Genomic DNA, 25699 nt, shown 5'->3' with positions numbered 1-25699 from the left:
AAGGCGCTGAACAAAGGAAAGCAGAGGCACTGAGCCCCACGGCCTGGCTCCACCCCGAGAAGGGCGTGCTCTGACCAGGCCAGCTCCTTCACACCAGACTCTAAAATGAAAGTGCCACGGGGCAGAGGAGCACTTGGCCAACAGTCAGCACCCTGAAACAGGAATAAGAAATGCACAAACCGCTGAGGCTTTCTGTTCTCATCACAAGCTTGCAGAAGCTGGCTAAGCCAGGCGTGTTATAATCGTATGCAGAACAACAGGAGGGTGCGTTAGGGCTCGAGACCCTCTTGGGAGAGAGTTCTAACACAGTTCCTTCCGGGCAGCCCTCCCCTTGACATACACACCGACTCTCCAGGTGGGGAACCTTCAGCAGAGGAACCAGCTGTTACCACTGGTGACTTCCATCCCCTTCATCTGAAGTCCCCTCAGCCCTTAACTTATAACCCATCAGATACACAACAGCGTGTCTGTTTTTCAGAGGGTTAAAAGCTGTTAAGGGGGAAAAAAAGGTAATAGAACTTTTCTGTTACACAGCTGGCACCTTGTATACAGAGAAAAAACCGATACCCTTTGCCAGATCACATAAAGGTCACTCTGCAATCTGAATTCAAATTTTAAGAAAACACTGTGCTTACACTATGAAGTAAATAAGTCTCTCCAGTTTTTGAAAACCAGAAAACAAAACTTATCTGGTTCTTTTTTCTGTCAACTCCTTACCTTCTGTGGACTCTTTTATATGAAGGTGTTTGTTGAGTTCATCCAATTTGTTCTTCATGTGTGAAAATAAAAAACAAAAGGGAAAAGGAAGCAGATCAGAAACGGTCTTTCTTTCCAGCACCCTTCTCTCTGTTCAGTACCCAGCTAAATTCAAAATAGGATCCTAAGCTTCATCAATATCACACGCTTTATAAAGTGTTACTACTTTATCTCAAATTGACACTGAGGCTGTACTTCTGAGCGATCTATGGTGTTGAACATGCTATTTAATCTCTCCATGACTTTGCTTCCTTTTCTTAAAAACATGGATAATCATGGGACCAGCCTCCCATGTCCATGATGAGGATTAGGGCACATATATACACATTAACTCTAATATTGCCTGAAAAGTTTGGATTAATCTCTGGGTGCACTAAAGTGATTCCCAAACACATTTATAAAATTGCTTTTCTAAAGTAGAAGTGGAATGATCCAGCAATCCTGAAACTCGTGACTCGGCAGGTCCACTTCCCACCGTGGGTCCTGGCACCCTCCAGCACGTGTATAGAGACACTTGCAGTGATGTCTGTAGCCACGCTGTTGGGAGGCGCTGACAGTGGGAAATGACCAAACGTCCTCAAGTAGCAGAATGAATAAAATCATGATGCGCTAGTTGTACAATTATGCATTATAATAACTATTGATATTAGCAATAAAAATGAATGAGATACAACTTCATGTATTAATCTGTAAAAAAAATCTTTAAAATACAGTGATCAACAAATAAATGCAGGATACATATGGTATAACAGCATTTACATAAAAAATATAAAACATCCAGGGGACTTCCCTGGCGGTCCAGTGGGTAAGACTCCACATTTCCTGTGTAGGGGCCATCAGTTCAATCCCTGGTGTGGGAAATGGATCCAAAATGCTTCGAGGAGCAGCCAAAAAAACATCTTTTTAATAAAAAATAAAATATTCAAAACTATACTATAGGTTATTTTAGGGAACTATACTAAAGGTACTTGATATATTATTTGAGATATCTATGTACGGAGTGAAAGTACAGAGGTCTCCATGGCAATTATAGGGCTTCCTGGGGGGTGAAGAACCCACCTACCAATGCAGGGGACTCCAATTGGATCCCTGGGTCAGGAAGATCCCCTGGAGTAGGAAATGACAACCTACTCCTATAGTCTTGCCTGGAAAATCAGGTCTCAAAGAGTTAGACACAGCTGAGCACAGCACAGCATGGCAATTATATATACTGTATTCAGGATATTGGGCTTCCGTGGGGGCTCAGGTAGTAAAGAATCTGCCTGCAGTGCAGGAGACCTGGGTTCAATCTCTGGGTTGGGAAGATCCCTTGGAGGAGGGCATGGCAACTCACTCCAGTATTCTTGCCTGGAGAATCCCTTGGACGGAGGAGCCTGGCAGGCTGTAGCCCATGGGGTTGCAAAGAGTCAGACATGACTAAGCGACTAAGCACAGCACAGGATATTAATTAGCTTTGAGGTAGGAAGGAAGTGGGATTGGGGTGGGGGTGTCACGTGGAGCTTCCGTTCCATCTTTAACGTTTTCTTTCTCACGATGTCTATATATTGAAGTATTCATTTTATTCATCTTTATACCTTTTTGTATATCTGTGTTTTTTTTTTTTTTAAGAAAAGTAGTCTTTTGGAGAAAACCACTGAGAAAATAAAGATAATCTAGAATCCCTCCAAAACAGTTTAAGATGAAAGAACCAAAATATTTCTTGTTTCCCAGAGGAAAGGTAATTCAGGAAACAAGATCTAATAGATGCCTCTAAAAATATAACTGGAATTCACTTCAAAGACCACTTCCTGTTGACATGGGCAACTCAACTCCTCCAGCTGAAGTCTTAGAATCACCTACTTTAATTAGCGCTGTTAATTCTCATCAGGAGCTAAAGTAGGAGACATTAAAGGGGATCTAGGACTCCCCTGGCAGTACAGTGGTTAAGACTTCACCTTCTAATGCAGGGGCTGAGGGTTCAACTCCTGGTCAGTGAGTTAGGATCCTATATGCCTTGAGGCCAAAAAACCAAAACATAAAACAGAAGCAATATTGAAACAAATTCAACAAAGACTTTAAAAATGGTCCACATTTAAAAAAAAAGAAAACTTAAAAAGATAATGAGCTCATACATAAAACAATAAGGCACGGGTGGAGGGACAGGAAGCAAACTCCCTCCCGTGGCGGGCTCCCAGACTGTGCCTCGCAGGCCCCAAGGAGCCCCGGGAGGCAGACAGTGGCAGGGGGAGGGGGGGAGGCCAATGAGAAAACTAGTTTCCATTCTTCTGAGGTCTAATGAGAAGATCACACATTGCCTGTAATAAAACCACACGTGCAAAAATCGCAGATTGCTTTGCTTTGTGTTGGAACCCTATCAACTCAGTGTGGTAACACTGGTTGTGTCTTGCTGTCAGGAGTACTGATTGGCAACTTTAAAGGTCATTGATCAATGTAAAATTCAGTAAGCCAGTCATTATCGGCTATACTCCAGTACAAAAGAAAAAGCTGAAGAATATCCACTGGGATTTTGAATGAGATTGCTTTGAATCTATAGATTAATTTAGGAAGAACTGCCATGAATATTGAGTCCTTCAATGAATGATGAGTACCGGTTCATTTACTTCAGTTCAATTCAGTTCAGTTGCTCAGTCATGTCCGACAATTTGCGACCCCATGGACTGCAGCACGCCAGGCCCCCCTGTCCATCACTAACTCCCAGAGTTTACTCAGACTCACGTCCGTTGAGTCAGTGATGCCATCCAACCATCTCATCCTCTGTCGTCCCCTTTTCATTTATTTAGGTTTTTAATTTCTCTCAATACTGTTTTACAGTTTTCAGCATTCCTAGATATTTTATATTTTTAACGCTATTGTAAGTGTTTTAAAATGTCATTATCCAATTGTCTGTTGCTATATTTAGAAATACAATTGATTTTTACATACGAGAAAAAAATCATTACTGGACACGTGCTTGTTTCAACAACTGTCCAACTGGCTGTGCGGGGCAGCGCCTATTTGCACGCCCACCTGCGCCCTGCTGCCCGCTTCCCTCCCCTGCCCTGTGCTCGGGAGGCTGATGTCTAGGGACATCAAAGAGCAAGCTTGCCCTGTGGCTGGGCTCCAACATCGAGAGGCACCAGCAGGGGGTGGCAAGGGCGTGCTCACACCCCCAGCTTCCTCTCTCCAGGCTGCGGTGTGTTGACTGCGCCATCACCCAAATTTCAGGCCCCGCCTACAGGGTTCTTTCTCCATGTGCTGGTGACTGTTCTCCCCTTTCTTGTTGAGATCCAGATTGGTGCCCTGGGAGCCCCAGGCGCCTTTACCATCCCTCCTCGATTTCCCTCTACCCTGCCAGCTTTGTAAATAGTCTTCTCATTAAATGTGATTGAAACAATTCCTTTAAACCTTCTTGAAAAACTTCTTCTGCACGGGCCATCTGTTTCCTATTGGGACCATGACTGCTAGACATGTGATTCAGGTTGAAAAAAAGAAAAACGTTTGGTTAGGAATCGCGACTCCACAGAATAGCATGAATTTTATTTTTTGCTCTTCATTATCTATGCCTGTGCTGTCCAATATGGTGGCCACAAGCCACTAAATAAAATTAAAAATTTAGTTCCAAGTGCTCGAAAGCTGTGTAGCTAGTAACTACTATTTTGGACGATGCAGAAAGACCATGCATATCATCAGAGAAAGTTCTATCGGACAGCACTGCTCTACACCCGACAGGCTCTTCCATAATGAACAAAAAAGATTACTTCTACCTTTGGCTCTGCCTTATCATCACAGGTACAGCCCAGGTCAAAATCGGACTGAAGGTACATAACCCCTGGGTAATTGGGTCTGGTGACTTCCTCTGGCACAGTCGGTCTGAAGGTGTTGGTACGCAGGAGATGGTTCAGACTCCCGTGGGTCCCGTTATTTGGAGCTGGCTTCAATCCCAGGAGATCTGATGAGAAGAAAGAAAAGGGCCAGGTATTTTGTAAATGTTTTTGATGAGATAGGAGGAGAGTCAAAGCCATTCACCTTCCAAGGTCTGGAAAACTTGGAACACAAACAGAATGGGATAACCAAATTCAGACGGCAGGCTCCCTTCTGAGCTCCCAAGTCATCCTTGCCTGATGAGGTCTTGGCAACAACTTTCTAAAATAGCATTTTCATGGCCTGATATCAAGAAAGACATTCCCACAAAGAAAGAGTGAAGGAAAATAGGGCCTCGCTTCGCCACCTTTATGTCTGTGATAGCTACAACCCAGGGACCATCAGCGTCAGGATCGTTGCCTTCCTGCTTCTCTGTGAGACTTTTTATCCCGAGTTTTGAAGTGGGGCTTATGATCAATAAATAACCTCGAGCCTGCCCTCTCATGCACTCCACAGAAGTACAGGACAAGAGGAGGCTCTGGCCGTGTGCCCTGAAGGGCCGCTGTGGAATGAACAGGCTGATTTCAGAGCGAGTGAGAAGGCTGCCGAGCAGGCACACAGGGACTGGCCTGAGCCCGGAGGCAGGGCCGGGGAGCGCCGGATGCCCAGAGGGGACGGGGCCCAGGAGACCCGACGTGCAGACTCCCCCTCTGACCGCCAGACTGGCGCTCCCTTACTAAATAGGAAAAGCTGTCCTCATCCAGCAACTAGAGACTCCAGGAAGAAAAATAATTAGGAGCACATAAATAGCTGGCCAGCCGTGCGCGGCTGCGCTGGGAGAGATGGAGGCGGGGTGCGGGGTGGGGGGCGCTGTGCCCAGTGCTCGCTTCACCCGGCCTGTGACCGGTGGTGTCAGACTGTAATGCTGTGTTAGATTAGCCGGAGGCTGCCAACAGCAACACCATGAAAACTCCCCATTAGTCAACTGTTGAAGGAAGACAAAGAAGCCTTAGAAGGGGGATGATATTCTGTCCCTTGAACCAATGGGCAAATTACAGCATTTTTTTAATGAAAAGATGAGGTGATCCCAGAAAACAGACACCTCATTTCTTTCTCCAACATCGAAAGGAGTTCATATGTTAACTCCGGATTGTTTTCTTGGTTTTGATGAAATAAGTGACTTACCGCACATAACGTTGTAAAGTTCAATGTTTTCAAATGGAGGTACTTTGGTCTTGTACTTAAATGTTGGGCCATAACCTACAAAAACAGTCTTCCAAAAGAAAAGAAAACAAACAAAAACAATTAGGCATTGCTAATATCCAGGAGCAACCCTCCCTCCAGTTATGAATACTCTGCAAGCTTCACTTACACCACCATTCCCATCCTTTTTAGAACCTCTAAAATACACTTCAATTCATAGTTCTGGGAGCATACCTGCATACTGTTGACCTTGTTATCAAATCCGTGGTCTCCCTGGAAAAAACATTTTCCTGATGGTTTCTTATAAACCTCCAAAGGTTTCCTAGAGTGAAACGATTGTACAGTCAATCAGGACTTCTCATAAAATTGGTCTGATAAAAAAAAGTCCAGTGCACAAAAAGATCTGTAAGAAGTGGATTTTACTAATCCAAGCGTATTTCTCTCCGCTTTGACTGCATCATTCCCAGGGTGATGAAAGATGATGCTGTCTTTTTGCCCCCAGTGCTTTGGCCTTGACGATCAGCCTAGAACAGATTGGGACCTGAGGTCTGGCGCCCTCCTCCTGTCTCACGGTCGTATTGAGCCGAGCACTGGCCACAGGCACAGACACGCCCTGTAGGTGCTGCTCCCTGCTCCAGACCACCCCAATTAAGAGACCATCACGCTAAAGGAGTCACACAAAGCTTCTGGTTTCCCAGTGCATATAAAAGGTATATTTACACTATACTGTATTAAGTATGCAGTAGCATTATGTCTAAGAAAACAACGCACATCCCTAATTTAAGAAGAGCGCTGTTGCAAAAAGGGCACCAACAGACCTTCTCAGTGCAGAGTTGCCACAGACCTTCAACTGTCTGCTCACGTGCCCCTCTGGCTCCAGGAGTCTCTGCTCTGGGACCAGGTCTGTCTGGTTCACTTCTATATGCCTGTCACTAGGCTCCATGCTCAGGGAAGGCGATGGCACCCCACTCCAGTACTCTTGCCTGGAAAATCCCATGGACGGAGGAGCCTGGGCTGCAGTCCATGGGGTCGCGAAGAGTCGGACACGACTGAGTGACTTCACTTTCACTTTTCACTTTTATGCATTGGAGAAGGAAATGGCAACCCACTCCAGTGTTCTTGCCTGAAGAATCAATCCCAGGGACCTAGGAGCCTGGTGGGCTGCAGTCCATGGGGTCGCACAGAGTCGGACACGACTGAAGCGACTCAGCAGCAGCAGCAGGCTCCATGCTAAGCACACACCCAGCTGGCGCTTTTAAAATGTGTGATGTTTGATCAATGAACGGAGATCTGTATTCCATAGAAATATTTGCATATAGATTTCCCTGTCAACAAATTTATCTGGTAATACCACTGCAAAGTATAACCGAGCGGTAAGCTCAACACATGTAGCAGTGGCACAGCTTAACAAGAGCCAGGCCTTACGGAGGCAGTAGCTCTGTTTAGAAGCAGAAAACGGAAACCGTGCTCTCGAGACATCAAAAGCATTTGAACTTCCTTGTGACAGGAAGATGCCTTTTGCTTAGAGTTAGGTAGCAGTTTTCCAAAACACTTACATGTTTATTACAACAAATATTTCCTAAGTACGTACAGGTACACGGCACTGAAGTACAGCACTTGGGGAAAAACAAGGAAATTAAACGTTTGAGTCCTTGATCTCGGGAGAACTACTTTCAGCTTGGGATAATTAGATATGTGCATATAATAACTCAACAATTCAAGTTCAATTGAGAAGATGTGCTGCTAATTAAAATGGCTGGCTTTGGTCTATGCTAATCTGCTCAACCGTCTTCATGTGTTACTAACTTCTACTGAACTCCCAAGTTTTCTTCATCAACACATAGGTGCCCCCTGCAAAGGAAGTGTGGCTTTTTAACCACTGGCTCACCGGGGAAGTCAGGAAATCTCTTTTTATAATGGCTGATGACCTTACAGCACTGCAGCCGCCTTGAGTAGTGAAGTGGCTCAGTCGTGCCTGACTCTGTGCGACCCCAGGGACTGTAGCAGCCCAGGCTCCTCTGTCCACGGGGCTTCCCAGGCACGAGTACTGGAGTGGGTTGCCATTTCCTTCTCCAGCGGATCTTACCAACCTAGGGATCGAACCCGGGTCTCCCACACTGTAGACAGACGCTTTACTGTCTGAGCCACCAGGGAAGTCTTGCAGCTGCCTTATAGAACTACATACAGTGGAGGGTTAGTCGCTCAATCATGTGCGACTCTTTGCGACCCCAAGGACTGCAGCCTGCCAGGCTCCTCTGTCCATGGGATTCTCCAGGCAAGAACACCAGAGTGGGTAGCCATCCCCTTCTCCAGGGGTCTTCCGACCCAGGGATCGAACCCAGGTCTCCCGCATTGCAGGCGGATTCTTTACTGTCTGAGCCTCCAGGGAAGGCCTCGGGGCCGAGGGGATGGTTATGAAGGTGAGAAACAGGGGCCTCCTGTCCCTGAGGTACCTTGCGACGTGCCATCTGCGCTCCACCAGTAAATGGACGTCTTCGATCCTTCTGTTGTTGGCGTAGTGCAAACGTTTGGGAAGGTGCTGTTTCAAGTAAGGCTTAAAGTGCTGGTCTGGTTTTTTACACTGAAATATAAATGGACATTGAATTTTGCATGGAGAGTCTTCTAGAAAAGCCCAAGACATTCTCTCCAGAAAGCTGAAGGAGGTTTTAAGTCAAAGGAAAGGCTAATTTGTGAGTAAATGGAATTTGTGACACCCCCGCCCACCCCGCCCCCCCGCCCATCAAATAATAAAAGCAGGAAACAATTTCAAAGGGGATTAGGTAACGTTGAAGAAGACGTGGAAGGGTATCACAGAGGGGAGTTAGAAGTTTTTAAGATACGTCCCTGACTCGTGGGACCGTCACTCAGAGCAGCTCAAACTCCAAGGCTTTTCTCAAACACTCTAAGTCCGGGGGTGAGGCGGTGGGGTGGCGGGGGCGGGGGGGGGTGGTGCAGAGAGAAGGGAGCACGGTGAGGTTCACGAGGCCACATCCTCAGGCGCTTTTAAACTGTCTAATCTGGGTGGGGAAACAACAGAACGGGGTTGTGCCCTGGTTCAGCAAGTGCAAGGGTCTATTTAACCAATGATGAAGGTTTTTCAGCCCTAATGGCATGATCAAATATTCCCATTCTGGATCATTGCCAAGACCATTAGGGAGCCCGCTGTTGTCCATGGGCCAGGATTTTTGAACGCTCTTAGGGAAATAAACACAGTGGATGGCAGGGCGGCGAGGAAAACGCTCCTCTCACCCTACGGGGAGGCGAGCACGGGTGGTGAGTATGTGGAAGTCACTCCAAGGGCAGAGGCCCGGGGCACACAACACTTACCGTGAGATTAGCAATAATGACTTTCGGGTCATCTGTTCAAAGAGAGAAGGATAGAGAGTTCAGAAGAGTTGACAAGAGTCATCGAGAGAAACCATTTTTGCAGCACGGGACTCAATTCTTTTCTTTTTTTTCTGGAAGAGTTATTTAGATTTTGTTTCAAGCACATGCAAAACTCTGTGTGGGTATTTAATAGTTCAGTAAGTGAAATACATCAAAATAAGTAGAAATTCCGATGGTAAATGTCCCTGCTAAGTCTGGGGCAACTTTTCTGAAAGGGAATTCCTCCTTTCAGAGCACCAGGATGTTGCTGGGTAAATGGCTTTTTAAAATTCTCCCAGCCTACTCACAGACTTAGAGAACAAACTTATGATTGCCAGGGGGGAGGCTGCAGGAAAGGGATAGTTAGGACGTTTGCAATGGACACACACACACAGCTATATTTAAAGTGGACGGTCAATAAGGACCTACTGTGGAGCGCAGGGCACTCTGCGCAATGTTACGTGGCAGCCTGGAGGGGAAGGGAGGGGAGAATGGATACATGGATATGTATGGCTGAGTCTCTGCTGTTCACTTGATACTATCACAACATTGTTAATCAGCTATACCCCAATATAAAATAAAAAGTTAAAAAAAAATCCTCCTAAAGAGTCCCTCTGGAGCCTGGATTGAGTTTACGTTAAATTAAACATCAGGAACTATATTGAGGCATTTGGGGCTTTGAATGTGACTCCCTATGTAGCCGTAGATCTTTGAAACAAGTGACCGCTCACCTTTAAGATGAATCTACTAATCCATCGAGTTATTTTTTTCTAAAGGGAATCTGGTTTCCTCAGTAATACCACAAGTCTAATGACACGAGTGGCTGCCCCTTGTCCGTCACACACACACACACACACACACACAGAGACCTCCTTGTCACTACCAGCAAATAAAAGATATTTTGGTCAATATCCTGAACCAGCTAAAAGCAAAACTATGCAAATAATAGCTGTGTGTAAACTGTGGACAGGATTGTATTATCTGAAGGTCCCCTCTTGGGCGTGGGGGAGTGGGGAGAAAGAGGAGATTGTAGGTTGGTTGGATTTTGTTTTGTTTTCCAAAAATTTGCTTCAGCATGTCATTACAGAAGCAGCAGAAAAGGAAAGCAGCGTTCGGAAGAGATACGGACAGGCAGGAGGGAGCCGTCCCCCGAATGTAAACATCCTCGGAGCAGGTCATGCCTGTCATTTCCTGCTGCGTCCCCTGGGCCCGGGGCATCGTCAGTGTGCACAGGCCAGTAAACAGAAGCAAAGACTGGTGGACGCTGGTGCAAATACACTAGCGAGCTTGCCTGGCCGCATGAACATGCACCCTTCAAAGACAACGCTTGAATCTTAGTTCTAAAGCTATGAAATTTAAGGAGAAATGTAGATTCCCTTCTACGTAAATTGGGCTTAAAGTTTAGTTGCATCTTTCAGTGGCAAAGAGGTAAGTAGCAACGGCAGCCACATCTGTAACGCAGATGGCACCCACGCCATGTGCAGTCCCTCTGTAGAGCAATGCAGGCACTGTCTGGTCACTCACGACAGCTCTGCTGGGGGCCCTCACTGAGCCAGTGGGCATTTAGCAGGTGAGGGGAATGTGCCAACAGGGACCCTGTTGGCAAGCCATGCTTTCAACCTCTACACTTGGTGACCTCATAAACCACAGTCCTCAAAGGGACCAGAGTAAGTTCATATTCTTCGATAATTGAAGAAAAATTATCATTATCTCAGACAAATCCCAGAGAACTTCTAGGAAACAAGAAAAGCTTGGGCCCACGTGTGGGACACCAAGCCTTCAGTCCTGAAATACTCAGCTCTCATGCTACCGGCTCCCCCAGAATGAAAGACGCCCCAGGACAGGGTAGTGGTTAAGGGTCAGTGAAGCATCTGGGTTTCAATCCCAGCTCCGCCACTCCTTAACTGCTGCCCTCTTAGCCGATTACTTCATCTCTCTCTGAGCCTTGATTATTACTGTTTATAAGAGGACATGATAGTACCTGTCACACAGGGCCATTGGAAGGATTCAGTAAGACGTGTATATCCTGGCTGAAAACATCATTTTCACTACCATTTATTTTGCTTTGACTATGTGCCCAGCACTAATCTAAGTGATAAGTAGTGAAGCTAAGTAGAGAATCTCCCATTTGCCCTTCCCAGTAATCATGTTACAGGTGAGGAGACGAAGGCTCAGTGTTGAGGAAGCTTGCCCAAGGTCACAGGGTGAGGCAGCCGGCAGAGACTCGAACCCACACAGCCCAGCACCGCTGTCTGTGCTCTCACCCAGCTTGCCCTGGGGTCTCTCACAAAGTGAATGGGTGTGCTTTTTAAGATACAAGACGTTTAATTATTGGTAGTTACCATTTCACGGGCCCCAGGACAGTTTTTCTTCCCCTCCCCCCAAAATAACCTTCCTATTACTTTTAGAGGTGTCTTGAATATCTTTAGACAAAACGTCTCTTGCATAAGCCCTAGAAAGCAAATACCAAATCAAGGAGGCACCCGCTGGTCACTCTGGCGAGGGCCAACCTATCTCAAATGAGCAGAGAAGAGAGGACACGGAGGACCGAGAAGGCACGGAGAAGAGAGGGCAGAGACACCCACACTTTGTTTATTTCTCAACGTTGCCTGGAGCTGACCTTGGAACGCTTCCCGTTTGTGTTGACTCAGGAACATCGTTTGGGAAAAACTTTAATTTTCCAAAGCTTTCTGCTTGGTGCCAATGGTTTCTTATTCCCAAGGCTAAAAATGCTAAAGGATTTTTTTTTTCTTTCCAAAATGCAGCATGTCTCTAATAAAACTACAGACTTCTCCAAAGCTAGATGGTGGGGCAACATCTAAAGCCTCTTAGCCCACAAGTCAAAGCTCTCCTCTGGAGAAGGAAATGGCAACCCACTCCAGTGTTCTTGCCTGGAGAATCCCAGGGATGGGGAGCCTGGTGGGCTGCCATCTATGGGGTCACACAGAGCCGGACATGACTGAAGTGACTTAGCAGCAGCAGCAGCAAAGTTCTCCTTGGTGACTTATCACAACCCCAGTGTGCAAAACAGAAGCGAGAAGATCATGCCTGTTTATTTTATTTCTAGTCTTTCAGAGCAGCTGCCGCTTTTCAAGGGCTTCATAGCTTCCCCTGCTGGGTTCTGTCAATCACTTTTCATAAGGTGAGGAGATCCCCTTCATCCAGGCTCCCAGGAAGCTCCAGGCTCTGGGGACGGTTCTAACCCTGTCATGGACACCCTCGATTCAGTTAAAGAGGAAGCCTGAGCCTTTGGTTGGAAAGTTCTTCTCTTGTAAACAGAAGTTTATGGTTATACACATGCCTCAAATTAAGTGTATTTTCCACATGATAAAAACAAGAGCAAATATTTATATAATGCTACCAGGGCCCAGGAACCATTCTAAGTGGTGCCCATAGGTCTATTTTCACAACAGCCCGATGAGCTAGTTGTTTGTTATCACCACGTTTTTTCCCCCTCAGATTAAAAAACAAAAGAACTGAGGTTTAGACTTTCAGTGACTTATTCAAGTTCACTCGGCTAAGAAAGAGCAAAGCCAGGCTTTGCCCCAAATAGTCCAGCTTCAGAGAACAAGCCCCTTCTCAGGCCACTATGTTACCATTTTAAAAACTTAGTGTTTTAAGAGTCAACTTACATTTAGCATGATTGTTGAATTTGGGTCGAATTCTTCCTAGAGTTCCTGGCACTAAAATAATATCATCCACATTAGTCAGGTAATTGCTCAAGAATTCTGTTCTATCACATGTGACATCTTCCATTCCTATGGGAAAGGGGGAAAAAGTATTTTCAGGCAATTTTAAAATTAAAATCTCAACACAGACACTAAAGATAATATTCAGGCACAAGTGAATGTGAGGATCCCTCTCTTGAGATTTCTTAACTTGACTTTGGATTTTTTAGTGCTTCTTTATATAATCTTTTCACCAGACTTTGATTGAGTAGTATCATCTTGCAGCACCAGAAGGCTGAAAACGCATCGTCTCAGTTACCATTTTAAGTCACTCAGCAAGAACAACCAGATAAAGGAAGCAACCACGGTCTTTAAAAAAAAAAGATCATTACGAAGAAGATATATTCGTTAAAAAATCCCAAATCGCTTTAAACTCTTTCTAGCTGGGAGTGATGCAAATCACTGGAATGTATAGTCCTGTGTCTCTTTTACAAAAATCTCATTTTCCAACTCTCTTCTCTCTCTAATACAGCTCCCGACTTGAGTACATAATCCTCATTCTGCCTTCACTGGTGGCCTTGGATGTTACTGAATAAACAATACTGGAAACAAGAGAGAGAAAGAAGAAGGTCAATCCCAGCGACCACCCAAACTGAAAAACAAAATAACGCGTAGACAGTGCAACCAGTTCAGCTGAAGCCAGCAACGAGAACACAAAAAGGGTCTAGGTGGTGAGTTTCTTAAATCAACAAATACTATCTGCCCACCAATGATTTGCTACCTGCCTCTCATCAGAAAAAAATTCCTTGATCAATGATAAAAAATAAATAAATAAAAAGAAACTCAAATTTTAGAATGACAAATCACGGAGGCTGGAAGAGAACTTTATCGTCATTTCAGAATTTACGAGATGAGATGAAGCTAGAAAGGTTTAATATATTGCTTTGTACAATCCACTATCTGAATATTCTTTAAGAGGGGGAACATAAATGATTTTTTTAAAGGATACCTTAAGGTTCTGGAATAAATAAATATAGAGTGGTCCTGATCTAGTAAAATTTAAATTATCGCCTCTGGGATCCCAGATTCAGACCCCTTCCTTTTTTTAACACAAACTGGAAGGAAGTAACCATGATCTTCAAAGAAAAATCTATGTATACAATCCTTATGAAAAAAAAAAAATTAAAAATACCCCAGACTGCTTTAAAATATAGATAGAAAAATATATCCCAACATAGCACAAGGCCTATAGATTTGCCTTTTAACATTTAAAATCTCTGGAAGAAAAATGCAAACAATAAACAGCTATATGCTCTAGTACAATGTCTACTAAGGACTTCCCAGGTGGCTCAATGGTAAAGAATCTGCCTATCAACGCAAGAGACAGGTTCAATCCCCGGATCGGGAAGATCCCCTGGAGAAGGCAATGGCAACTCACTCCAGTATTCTCACCTGGAAAATTCCATGGAGAGAGGAGCCTGGTGGGCTACAGTCCATAGAGTCCCAAAGAGCTGGACGAGTTGGACACGACTGAGCCACTGAGCAGGCACTCACGTATAATGTCGACTAAACAATAATGTTCATCCAGGAAGGGCAAGTCTCTAAGTATATATGAACGGAAGACTAGAACAATCTTCTATTTGCTCCCTTTCTAAGTCACTTCAGCCACCCCAGTGGTGAAGCATCTCTCTTGCTTTCAACGTGCTTCTCAAGCATCATCACCCTCCACCCTCCAGGCTAACTCTGGATGTGGGGTCGATGTTCTTATTCTACAGATGAGGAGGCTGTAGAATAGCCTCCTACAGATGAGGAGGCTGGAGAGCGTTTTAAGTGGTACAGTGTAATCTGAACTCCAACGCAACCCATTCTTACTCCAAAGCTTGGACTCTGAAACGCCAGACAATGTTACCTTCTTAGAAAGAGAAGCTAAGCCATTTCAGAAGGCTTCCCACCAGCAAGACACGAATTTTATCTAGCCAAGACTTTTACAAGGCTCCAGTGGTGACTCACTGGAAGCCATCTACTTCTTAGACATCTGGCTCCACCATGTGACCAAATGTCCTCGACACCTCTGAGTTAAGTTGAATCAACTGTGTCACAGGCTCCAAATTCTCTATCCTCTCTGCAGCTCTCCACCAAGTCAAACTCTTGGGGCATGGTTCTGCAGACAGTCATGTTTAGTCCCTGCAGAAGAGCAAATTAATCCCAGGGCTCTTTTTTTTTTTTTTTAATTCTCATAGATCTTCTAGAACATTCTGTAAAGAAAACTTCAGGCCCAGAGCAGCGGTTTGGGGAGATTTATTTGCCCAATCTTAACAGAACCACCGGCTCAACCAATTTTCTTCTTCTAAACCCTCCTAGAAGGGAGCAGCCCATTTTCCAGAGTCACGGTCTCAAATTGCTAGTTCTGGAATGCAGGAGGCATTCTTGGAACTTGGCCTGCAAACCTGTGAAGAATGCTCTATGATGCATCCCTCCCCCAGCTCTATCAACATACAATGTTTATGATGCTCTTGATCCATGAATTTTTCTCCTTTATACAGTGATTTAGAAAACTGCTTCCTAAACCGTTTCTTCCTCTCTTTAACAGTCATCTCTGCTGAAACAGGGTCTTCTGGCTTGGGTCTAGAATTCACTCAGTGAATGCAGGGAAATAATTTCCCTTATATGCCACTTCTATAGCAGAAGCCTATGTCTCCACCTTTTCATCATGTTTAGATTTTTTAGCCATGTGAATCATGTGAGCTCCTTTTAGGGTGTGACTGGCAATGATATGTCATATTCATAGAGGAAACTCTTACCATCACAAGGGAACTGTCTGCAACTCTTTTTTTTTTTTTTTTTGCACTGCGAGACTTATGAGATTTAGCTCCTTGACCAGGGATTGAGTGAGCCTGGGCCCAGCAGTGAAAACACCAAGTCCTAACCACTGGACCACCAGGGAATGCCTTGCAACTTTTTAATAAGAGACAGATTTTGGAAGAAAGGACAGGAAGTCCCTGGTTTTGATTGACATGAACACAAGGGTTATCTCAGGTCATCTCATAGTTTTGAGTCACGGTCCAATTTCTTTCCCCATCCTAAAGAAAGGGGGAAGGAAGAAGTGGAATACAACCTGGGATTTCTGGGATTCCCCGACACCATCAGAAATGTTATCTATTTAGATAAAGAAAGAAAGTTTCACCATGGTCTCCAACGAAGATGACATTCACGCAGCGGTGCAGCTTCAGTTGCTTCAATCCGTCCATTAACTGCCCCACGGTTTTGTCAATGTCCCTCAGAGGATTCGTCATCTGGAAAAAGGAGCAAATTAGTCCCTGAAGGTTTTTTTTTTTTCCTTTCAGTATCTCAAAGATCTTCTAAACCTGCTGGAAAGGAAACTTCAGGCCCAGAGGCAGAGCTTTGTCTAGGGAGATTTTCCTGTCATTCTAAATGGAAACCTGGTCTAAGCACTTGTAGTTGTTCTCTTTAAGGAAAGTTAAACCTCTCCTCATCCAACCCCTTTCAAGATTCTTTGATACAAAAATTTAAATATTAAGGGCAATTCTCTTTTTAGAAATAAAATGGCCTTTCTAAAATATAACGATGTTCTTTACATCCAAGAATTTTTGAGAGTGAGCAGAAAGTCAGATGGACAATTTAAGCTTCTTGACCCCTGAGTGAAATCACTTAGGCTTTGAACCATGGAAAGAAGATGGAGGCCAAGGGAATCAAAAGCAGCTCTGAGGTTAAATGGTAACCTTTCACTAACAATGCCGAACTAGAGCATCATTAACACGATGAGACCCATCTAGTGTTCCAAAAAAAACTTAACTGTCAATTTCTGACAATGGATTCTCAAGAGAAGGGCCTCTCTCAGGAAACAAGCTACTCCTTCTCAATTTAGTCCCTTTCAGGCTGATTACGAGTAAAATACAAATCTACAAGAGTTCAAACTTAAACAGAAGTGAATCACTGACCTTATTCTAGAAATTTTCTTATTTAGCCTAATGAAAAATGAAAACTCAGTTCTCCAAAGAACATTTCCAAAGCGTAGGAATCATAACTCGTCTCTCATGCTCTTGCTTCAAATGGAAGTTTCTGACAGCATGAAAGTGAAACAGTTAGTCGCTCAGTCGTGTCCGACTCTTTGCCACCCTGAGGACTGTAGCCCGCCATGCTCCTCTGTCCATGGGATTTCCCAGGCAAGAATACTGGAGTGGGTTGCCATTCCCTTCTCCAAGGGATCCTCCTGACCCAGGGATTGAACCCTGGTTTCCTGCATTGCAGGCAGAGTCTTTACTGTCTCAGCCACTAAGGAAGCCCCATAGCATGAATGCCCCCACGTATTAGAGGTACTGGGGATGTCCCTCGAAGCTCTGGGCAATAGAAAGATTTTCAAGAAACACCCCATCAGCCAAACCCCTGACAGTACTTTAGCTGACTCTTAACAACTGAGCTACATTCACACACATCCACTCAAGATGTCTCCGACAAGAACAGAAGGGATCCGCATATCATCTTTCCTCAGACACATAATATTATCTTCCATTGGCATCTTCTCAGAGGACTCAAGATCTTTCCTCATATCACGTCATCAGTAAAGTCAAGGTGTAAATTTGTTTTCCTTTATGACAGAAGTCAGTATTTCAAATTCTGTCCCAAGGAGTAAGTCACAAGTGAAAGTTTCAGAGCGATGTATGCAGCATAATCTGACTAACGGAGGGTAGACAGTGGCGTTTGCTTCTGAGGAAACCATGCTCTTCTCTAAGACCTTCACTTAAACAAAGAAATACCAAATGCACAACCTCTATCAACCCCTGGCAACAGATTAATTTTCTTTGGTCAACAAGATGACTCAGGCTAAAACCCAGAACCTGCTTCTCAGTGATCAGTTCAAACAATAAATAAGATAGTGCCTTGGCGGGATCTGAAGGTGTCTGGAAAAGTAACACCTAGAGGCCGTTGTGAAGGTAACGCAGAGAGAACACACGGCCCACATCTCTACAAGGAGACGCGCCCGCCTCTACCCACCCACTGTCTCCTCTCTCCCGCTTCATCTCCTTCCGTCTGTCACCTAAGACTGCCTCTGAACTCGGAACAGGCCGCTAACTTAATCCAGTACTCTATTGAGTTCTAATCTACACTGTCTTTGAGGATTTCCCCAACTACCTTGATGGGTTGTTCTCAAGAACCAAGGTTACAAACAACTGTGACAAATTCTGTGGAAAAGTGCAAGCAAAACCAACAGCTCTCTTAACACTCGTTCAAGCCAAATGTTCATACTAGTTTGGGGGCAACTAACTCTAAAGAAAATAGAAGGGTGTCTGTTTTTGGCTGAGAGTTCAAGAACGCTTCACATGAGTGATAACCTCTGAAGTACTAGACTCTTCTGGACTCAAAGCCAAGGATGACGCACCAAATGTTTTCTGAAATGCATTCAGCTGATTTTCAAACCAAGGCAGTGAAGGGAACCTCCAGGGCTGCCCGCCACAAAGCTTTGGAACAATGGATAAACTTACTTTGTCCTGACGAGCTTCCGCGGCATAATGATCCATCCTATGTACTTTTCTTCTTCTTTTCTTTGGAGGAGTAACTGGTCTTTCCTGTCTCCTCTTAGGGGTAACCTTCCTCTTAGGTCTCTTAGCCGGAGTAAAAGGTGAACCATAACTACTCTCCTGTACTGGCGGATAGAGATGTGTGGACTCAGAAGCCGTCTGTCCCTCTGGGTCAGATAATAAAGCTCACACTTTGCCATCTAGGGTTAGTGAAGTCTTAGTTAAAAAACAAAAAGCAAACTAAGACTCCTTCTGAAGTGATTAAAAAAGAAATCGGTATGAGGGACGATTTGGGGAATTCTACAGAGAGAAGCCTCCTAAATTGAACTCGATGCTGCTGGCATAGCTTCTTCACTGAGAACAAGAATATAATTTAAGAGGATCTGGTCGTGTGGATCTCTTTTGGCTGAGGAGCCTACTTGTGGATACCCCTGAAGGTGACACAGAGTTCTGTATTCCACAGCTCCTGCGTCATGGAGAGGCTGGTCCTTGGTTATGAAAAACTCTCCATTTATAAAGTACTCGCTGAAAAATAAATACTAATCACTCAGTCATTTCAAGGTGCAGAGGGATTCATGGAGGTAGTTTCGATTCAGATTCGGACAGGTATCTGTTCAGACCACCAAATATATCCATGCAACTGTCACCGTCCTTGGAAAGGATCAGGAAAAAAAATTAAACCAAGGATGAAATGAAACATAAATACCAAACAATCCTCCTTGGTCATGAATATACTGATATTTCCACAAATCAGCAGAGAGTTTCCCACTGATAATTTACGTTTCTCATAGAGAGGTACTCCAAGCCAAGAAATAATCCTAAATAGAACTGTCATTTAAAAAAAATTATCTCATAAAATTAGATAAAATGCAAAAAGTCATCAAGATCTCTTCGTCTTAGTATATCTATATCAAGAAAGAGTCTACTTATCCTCTTTCTGTTAGAAATTCCCCTCTTGGTGGTGGTCTGGAAGGTAGCGACTGTACTACGCATCTTGTTTTGAAAATCTCTTGGGCGTTAAAGGCTGATACATAAACTGAGGAAAGAAGATAACCTTTTGGGACTTCCAAATACTGGAGAAAAACAAGCCCCTGATTTGTGGATGGTGCAAAGGTGAATTAAAGCAGCAAGGCCTGCCACCTCCCTAGCTGATTTCTCTCGGGGGGACTGTTCTGAGAATCATTCGGATGCAAGAAGGGGCAAAGGAGGAGCGATGTTAGTGTGCCCCCGGGCGCGGGTGCCATGCGGCGTCACTGTGTGCAGAGCAAGCACTGCAGAGACACTGCCGTCCCATCCTCTCTCTCCTGCAGAGGATGGGCAGACACAGCACCTCCCCAGACTCCGGTTTGGTTTGCTGGTTTGTTTTTAAATGCTTCCAGTTTAGCCAAGTCCCCATGAGATGAGAAGCAAAAGGAAAAAAGAGAGTTTACCATGTCATGGTCACCAAACACATTCAGCTAGCGCTCAAGTCTGCCCATCAGACCCTCGGCCATTTGCAAGAGACCTCAACATTCCAAAGACTCTAGAAACGAGCCCTTCCGGCTGCAGGGGGTTAGAGGAGCAGCAGGGGATTTAGTCAAAATGAGTTTCCATCCAGGGATTATACGGCACGTATCTCCTTCGAATGTTAGCGGTAGACGGAGGCTAAGTTTTCACTGACCAGCCATACTTTAGTCTGACTTTAGAAGATTGAGCCTGAGGTTATTAAAAGGATGGGAAGGAGAGGGGGCACATTTCCCTGCTTTTCAGAAGGATACTTTGCCGTCTGAAGGTAGTAACTAGCCAGCCAAAGCTCTGCCTCCGGGCCTGAAGAGCAGCCGAACCAAGAGTCACGGAGAGAAGCACAGAAGGTCAAAGAGGAAAAGGTTGCGCCAAAAACCAAAAGCAAGCATGTTTTCAGAACATTCACCATTACACTATGAAACCAGGAGCGATATGTCACTGCTTGGAGCTACAAGCCCCACGTGTGGTCACCTCATTTAATAACCTCTCGAATCATCCTGAAAAAAGGTACACTCAAATATTAGGCGCAGAAAGCACCATGTCTGCTGTACTGCAGCACACAGCATGCTGCCAGGTTGGGTCAGTGTGACTGAATTTCAGATGCAAGGTATATTCTCAGTAGATGTAAAAGACAGCAGGCTACTGATTTCAGCAGTAATCTCTCAGCTAGTATAGTCTTTGCAATGCTCTATTAAGACAAGTGAGAGATATGGATTACTCGGTAGATAAACCAATTTTGTCTACCACACACACATAAAAGAGGGTTTTCTGGCTTTGCTTTCATGTTTAAAGAGTATAAACTGTTTTGTGTTTCTTTCAGTAAAAAATAAGATTTCTAGAACCAAATGAGAATTAGTTGAAATCTGAAAATACCCTTTTCCTCTTAAGGGAAGAAAATGATCAAGTTCTCAGGTTATCGTAACAGAAGGTACATTCCAACATCTCATCATAAATGCTTTACCCAGTGGATATATGGGAATATCCCGGTTATAAGAAGCATTAATACTAAAAACAATATAGCAAGAATCCTTCTAACTCAGTTCAGAAATAATGAGGAAAAAAAGATTTATATGTTTATGAGAATCCTGAACCTAGAACCATCATTACAGCCAATTAAAGCATCCTGTATTATGGTTTATCACCTTTCGGTACTTAAAAAGCTTTTAATTCATTTCTCGATCAACACACACACACTTTCAAGTAAGTAATTATAACTTAACTATGTATATGAGAAATCCAGAGATGTCTGTGGATAAAGAACATTCACTGCCAAGCCTTATAAGTTTTAAGGAAATGAAAATTATAAGAATTATACCTTCTCTGTGTTGTAAAAAGCTACCTTTTGACATAAAGAAAATGTTCTGTGTGGTTTGAACACGGCTGTTAATGGATCGCTTTGCTTATCTCCTGTGCTACAGGAAAGTTTAATGGTTTTCTGGTCTGGGAGTCAGAAGTTCCATTTCCAAGTTCACTTACCAGCCAGGCAACTGGAGCAGGCCTCCTAAAGTACCAGCCTCTTGCCTTTTGAAGAATGGCTACACCCATCTCTGTTTGCCTCTGTTACAGGGTCTTTTAGGGATACTATTATCCAAGCAAAAGTGAACCTTTAAACAGGGCACATGGAACTGCTTAGGGCTTGGGTTTTAATTTTTTTTAACATCTTAATAAAATGCGGCTCCTTTTGTTCACTTTAATCTCAAGGAAAATCATCCTAAAGATAAAACGGCCATGCTTGCTCTGGCAAGAATAAGTTCTGTGTTTCATGTATGCAGATGTTTATCTCACTGTATCATTTGTGTTTCATAATCATGCACAGTGGTTAAACATCAAAGGAGTAGGAAAAAGCATCGGACTTACACGACTTCAGTGATTTAAGGCAAACTAAGAACGTTTCACATAGCTGCTAGCTTCCAGTGCTTAAAGAAACCACCACTGAACTGATGTTAAAGTATCCAGAAGTATTTATGGTTCTCAGTATTTACTGCCTTTGTTTAAACACCCTGCATTTTGATCAAAAATACGTAAAGCCAAGACACACTTATCTGTATTTCCTTAGTCATTCTTATGCTGAACACGGGAAACTTAATTATAGCCAACAGTGCTGCCATTGGCTATCTGAGAACAGGAGGTATTTTCCACCATTGAAGAGCTTGTGAAATAATTTCTCATCTAAAATCAAGTTTTATTATGTTGATGTAGACCTCACCAGCCCAGGAAGAAAGAGTGGTAGAAAACATTTAAAATATTAAAAGATTTAGGTTCCCAAATCCCATCATATTTTAAAATGATCTATGCTAGAGCACTGGGAAAATTTCCATCACTTGATAAAAGAACAACATAATAAAATCTCAACATGCCTTTCCCACCTCCTGAATCTGAAGTTCTACTGGATACTACCTTACAAACCAGCTGCTCTACTAAGATTCCTGAGTGTTTGCTATCAGAGTGTCACACTGCTTTGCTAAACAGATTCATTCAGTAGTGTTTTGTCTCAATTAAGAGTTTGCTTCCCTTAGGGGGTGAGGGATGCGTCCACAGTCTTGATCCTTGTGATGCTCTCACAGGTATGTACCTCTGCCAAGGTTACCAAATAAAAACGTGTCCAGTGCTAATGTGTTTTCCTGGTTACCTGTACCTGCAAAGGCCACTGAGCTGACCTATCCTCTCGGAACCGCACAACCTTGCTAAGGGAGTTGAATTCAGTTGCACGGCCTTGTATTGTAGGTTTCATCTCTAGATTCTTTTCCACTCCTATCCTGGTGACAGCAAAGGCCAGCCCTTTGCGGTCCTTCGTCTTCTGACTGATGCCTGCAGGACTGGAACCTATGAGCACCAAGTGGCTGGAATATATGAACACCAACTGGAAGGCAGGAACGCCCTCCTATGAACACCAAGTTTAGGATATGCTTGCGTACCAAATCAATCTGAAATGAAGTTCCTGTAAGAGAAACAGGCGTGTTTGAGACTCTTGTAAATGTTTTCACTCTTGTAGTTCCTTGACTCTGTATCCGCCGTACACACACCAACACGCCAAGGGACTTTGTGCAAATCCTGAAATCAGGTCAGTGGGCGAGGTGGCCCAGGGACACAGGCTCTCAGGCAGAAGATAAGCTACTAACCTCAGGGCCAAAGGGGCCATACTTGTGTCCAGAGAAATCAGGTTGTTCGGAATAGAAGGCATAGACTGAAGGCCTACGGGAAAATTGGAAGGTTCAGAATCTCCCCCAAACCACACACAATAAAGAATGTCACATATCCCTATACATTACCAAAACAACCTTGCAAATCAAGTGAATCACCCAACCGCCGTTAGTCTTACCAAGGAAAAAGTCTTTTTACTGTTTGTTTTTCTGTTGTTTTCTATTATTTCCACACCCACCACCCTCTACACCGCCCCCACTGTGGTAACTACCTGGTTACCACCTTCAGGAATAAAAACTCACAAGGAAAATCTGAATGCAAACTCAGGTCTTTGATCCCTAAGATAATAGAACCCAGTGAGAGTTCACGGGGCCATGCAATCTGCAGCCTGAAAGAACAACTCCATTCGTGAAAATAATCAGTCTTCTGGATTGGGAGTTTGGGATTAGCGGATGCAAGCTATTATCTACTGAATGGATGAGCAGTCCTTACTGCTTACACAGGATTGTTTATACACAGCTCAGGGAACTACAGCCAACGTGCTGTGATAAACATAATGGAGATGAACATGAAAAGGAGTGTGTGTGTGTGTGTGTGTGACACACATGCGAGCCACTGTGCATAGTAAAAACTGTTGCTGCTGCTGCTAAGTCCCTTCAGTCGTGTCCGACTCTGTGCGACCCCATAGACCGCAGCCCACCAGGCTCCCCCGTGCCTGGGATTCTCCAGGCAAGAACACTGGAGTGGGTTGCCATTTCCTTCTCCAATGCACGAAAGTGAAAAGTGAAAGTGAAGTCGCTCAGTCATGTCCGACTCTTAGCGACCCCATGGACTGCAGCCCACCAGGCTCCTCCGTCCGTGGGATTTGCCAGGCAAGAGTACTGGAGTCGGGTGCCATTGCCTTCTCCGACAGTAAAAACTAATACATGGTAAATCAACTACACTTCGATAAAATAAAACCTTTTCAAAAGTCAGTCTTCATGCTTCCCAATTCTTGGGATGCTGCTGGTTTATTTACCAAAGCCAAGAACTCCCTCGAGCTCTGCTGTGGTGACCAGGATTAACAGCTGGAGTAATTCATATAATTAAACGGTCCTCGATAACCCACGTCCATTGTGCCCTAAATCCCTCTTAGGGAGGTTGTTTAAGGCTCAGAACAGGAAAACCAGTAACAACAGCAAACCTCGGCTGTGCTCCAACTGCACAGTCCATCGAGCTACTCACCCAGTTCCGCCCCGAGACAGAAACACACTCAAGCAAGAAGGGGGGAGCCGGGGAGGGGACAGACCTTTCGTGGTCCGGCAGGGTCAGCCACTGCAGGATGGTCAGTATTCTCCGCTCGTGGGGGATCACCCTGTGGGCGGCAACCAGTAAGCATGAGGTTAGGAGGCATTGCCACCAACTGCAGCCTGCCGAGCGCCTGCCCTTGCACCCAGGCCAACGGCTCTCTACTTACCGCCATCTGTTTTCACTTCACTGAAGTAAAAGATCCCTTTTCCAATTAGTGTTTAAATGTCCATTTCTATTTGCCACAGGTCATGTTGCTCAGCCTCGGCCACAGAAGACAAGACTGGAAACTCTGATTCACAGTCAAGTCGAACTCTTGCTCAGAGAGGCTTGGCTGCAGACCAAAAGGACCCTGGACTCAGAACCCTTGCCACTTAGTGGGTAAAGCCGTTAGCTGTGGCCACCAAGGACCAGGACTTACATCCTCAGCCTGCCTTCCGCTAGTATGACCTCTCTTGACCTCTAGACTTCTTTGACCTCTCAGTTTACTCATTAGTAAAATAAAGATGATAGTTAGGCACACTGCATAGCCTGGTTGTGAGGATGAAATGAGGCAAGACAGGCAGAAGGCATGCACAGAGCTCAGCAAATAGTAAGTGCTGACAAATGTCCTTCTTTTCATTAACGATCGAGATTAGTCACCATGCTCTCTCGAAATAGCTATATGACTTAAGAAACACTGTTGAATCTGAAACTTTAAGTTCCTCATCTATAAAATAAGGGGTTAGGAAAGGTATTCGGGAAATTCTCCTCTAGCTCTATAAAAAATCTATCAAGAATAGGCACATATAATTATGAGACTGACAAAAAGGGTATAATCTTCATCCACAATGACTTTTGTGTTTAAGTCTCATTCCTCTGTTGAAATATAATTACCCTCAGTCTGGCCCTCGTTTCACGAGCTCTCGGCTAGCATGATAGGACTGTATCATGACTTAGTTACATTAAGATGCTCACAAGCTGAGTGATGTCTTTATGGGGAAATTTGCTTATTCTTTTCCTAACAAGAAGCATAACATACTTTTCTGCTCCCTCATCCAAGATTGGAGGCATTGGAGCATGTTCACAATAAATTTAAACTGAAGCCCAAGTCTAACTGCGGATAGTAGAAATGACTGTGGCCAAGAGTGAAGCTTAACATAAACTGTGGTCTCTGGGTGACAGTGATGTATCAGCGGAGGTTCATCATTTGTAACCAGGGTTCCACTCTGGTGGGGGAGGTTGATACCGTGGGAGGCTGTGCCAGTGTGGGGATGCGGATGGAGGTACTGGGTTGGACAAAAAAATTGCTCAGGTTTTCCCATGAGATGTTCTGGAAAAACCCGAATGAACTTTTGGGCCAAGCCAATATACGGGAAATCTTTGCTCCCACTGTTCAGTTTCACTGTGATCTTAAAA

General features: G+C 44.4%; 1 protein-coding gene across 5 annotated transcripts in view; it reads right to left on the bottom strand.

The window, feature by feature from the left end:
• The window catches only part of ENPP2 (ectonucleotide pyrophosphatase/phosphodiesterase 2), a 135502-nt gene that overhangs the window by 27729 nt on the left and 82074 nt on the right, over positions 1 to 25699 (bottom strand). For all 5 annotated transcript variants that reach the window (XM_010846194.1, XM_010846195.1, XM_010846199.1 and 2 more), the window contains 10 exons: positions 24303 to 24368; positions 22993 to 23065; positions 16018 to 16126; positions 12798 to 12923; positions 9127 to 9158; positions 8253 to 8380; positions 6034 to 6121; positions 5782 to 5869; positions 4500 to 4684; positions 718 to 769 (listed from right to left, as the gene is read on the bottom strand). In XM_010846194.1, the coding sequence (XP_010844496.1) occupies positions 718 to 769; positions 4500 to 4684; positions 5782 to 5869; positions 6034 to 6121; positions 8253 to 8380; positions 9127 to 9158; positions 12798 to 12923; positions 16018 to 16126; positions 22993 to 23065; positions 24303 to 24368 (947 nt within the window). The remainder of the gene's footprint in view (positions 1 to 717; positions 770 to 4499; positions 4685 to 5781; positions 5870 to 6033; positions 6122 to 8252; positions 8381 to 9126; positions 9159 to 12797; positions 12924 to 16017; positions 16127 to 22992; positions 23066 to 24302; positions 24369 to 25699) is intronic.

Source organism: Bison bison, unplaced genomic scaffold, assembly GCF_000754665.1.
Source record: "Bison bison bison isolate TAMUID 2011002044 unplaced genomic scaffold, Bison_UMD1.0 scf7180017864233, whole genome shotgun sequence".
NCBI classification, from domain to species: Eukaryota; Metazoa; Chordata; class Mammalia; order Artiodactyla; family Bovidae; genus Bison; species Bison bison.
The sequence above is the reverse complement of the archived record's forward strand: the minus strand, read 5'-3'. Positions and strand labels throughout refer to the sequence as shown.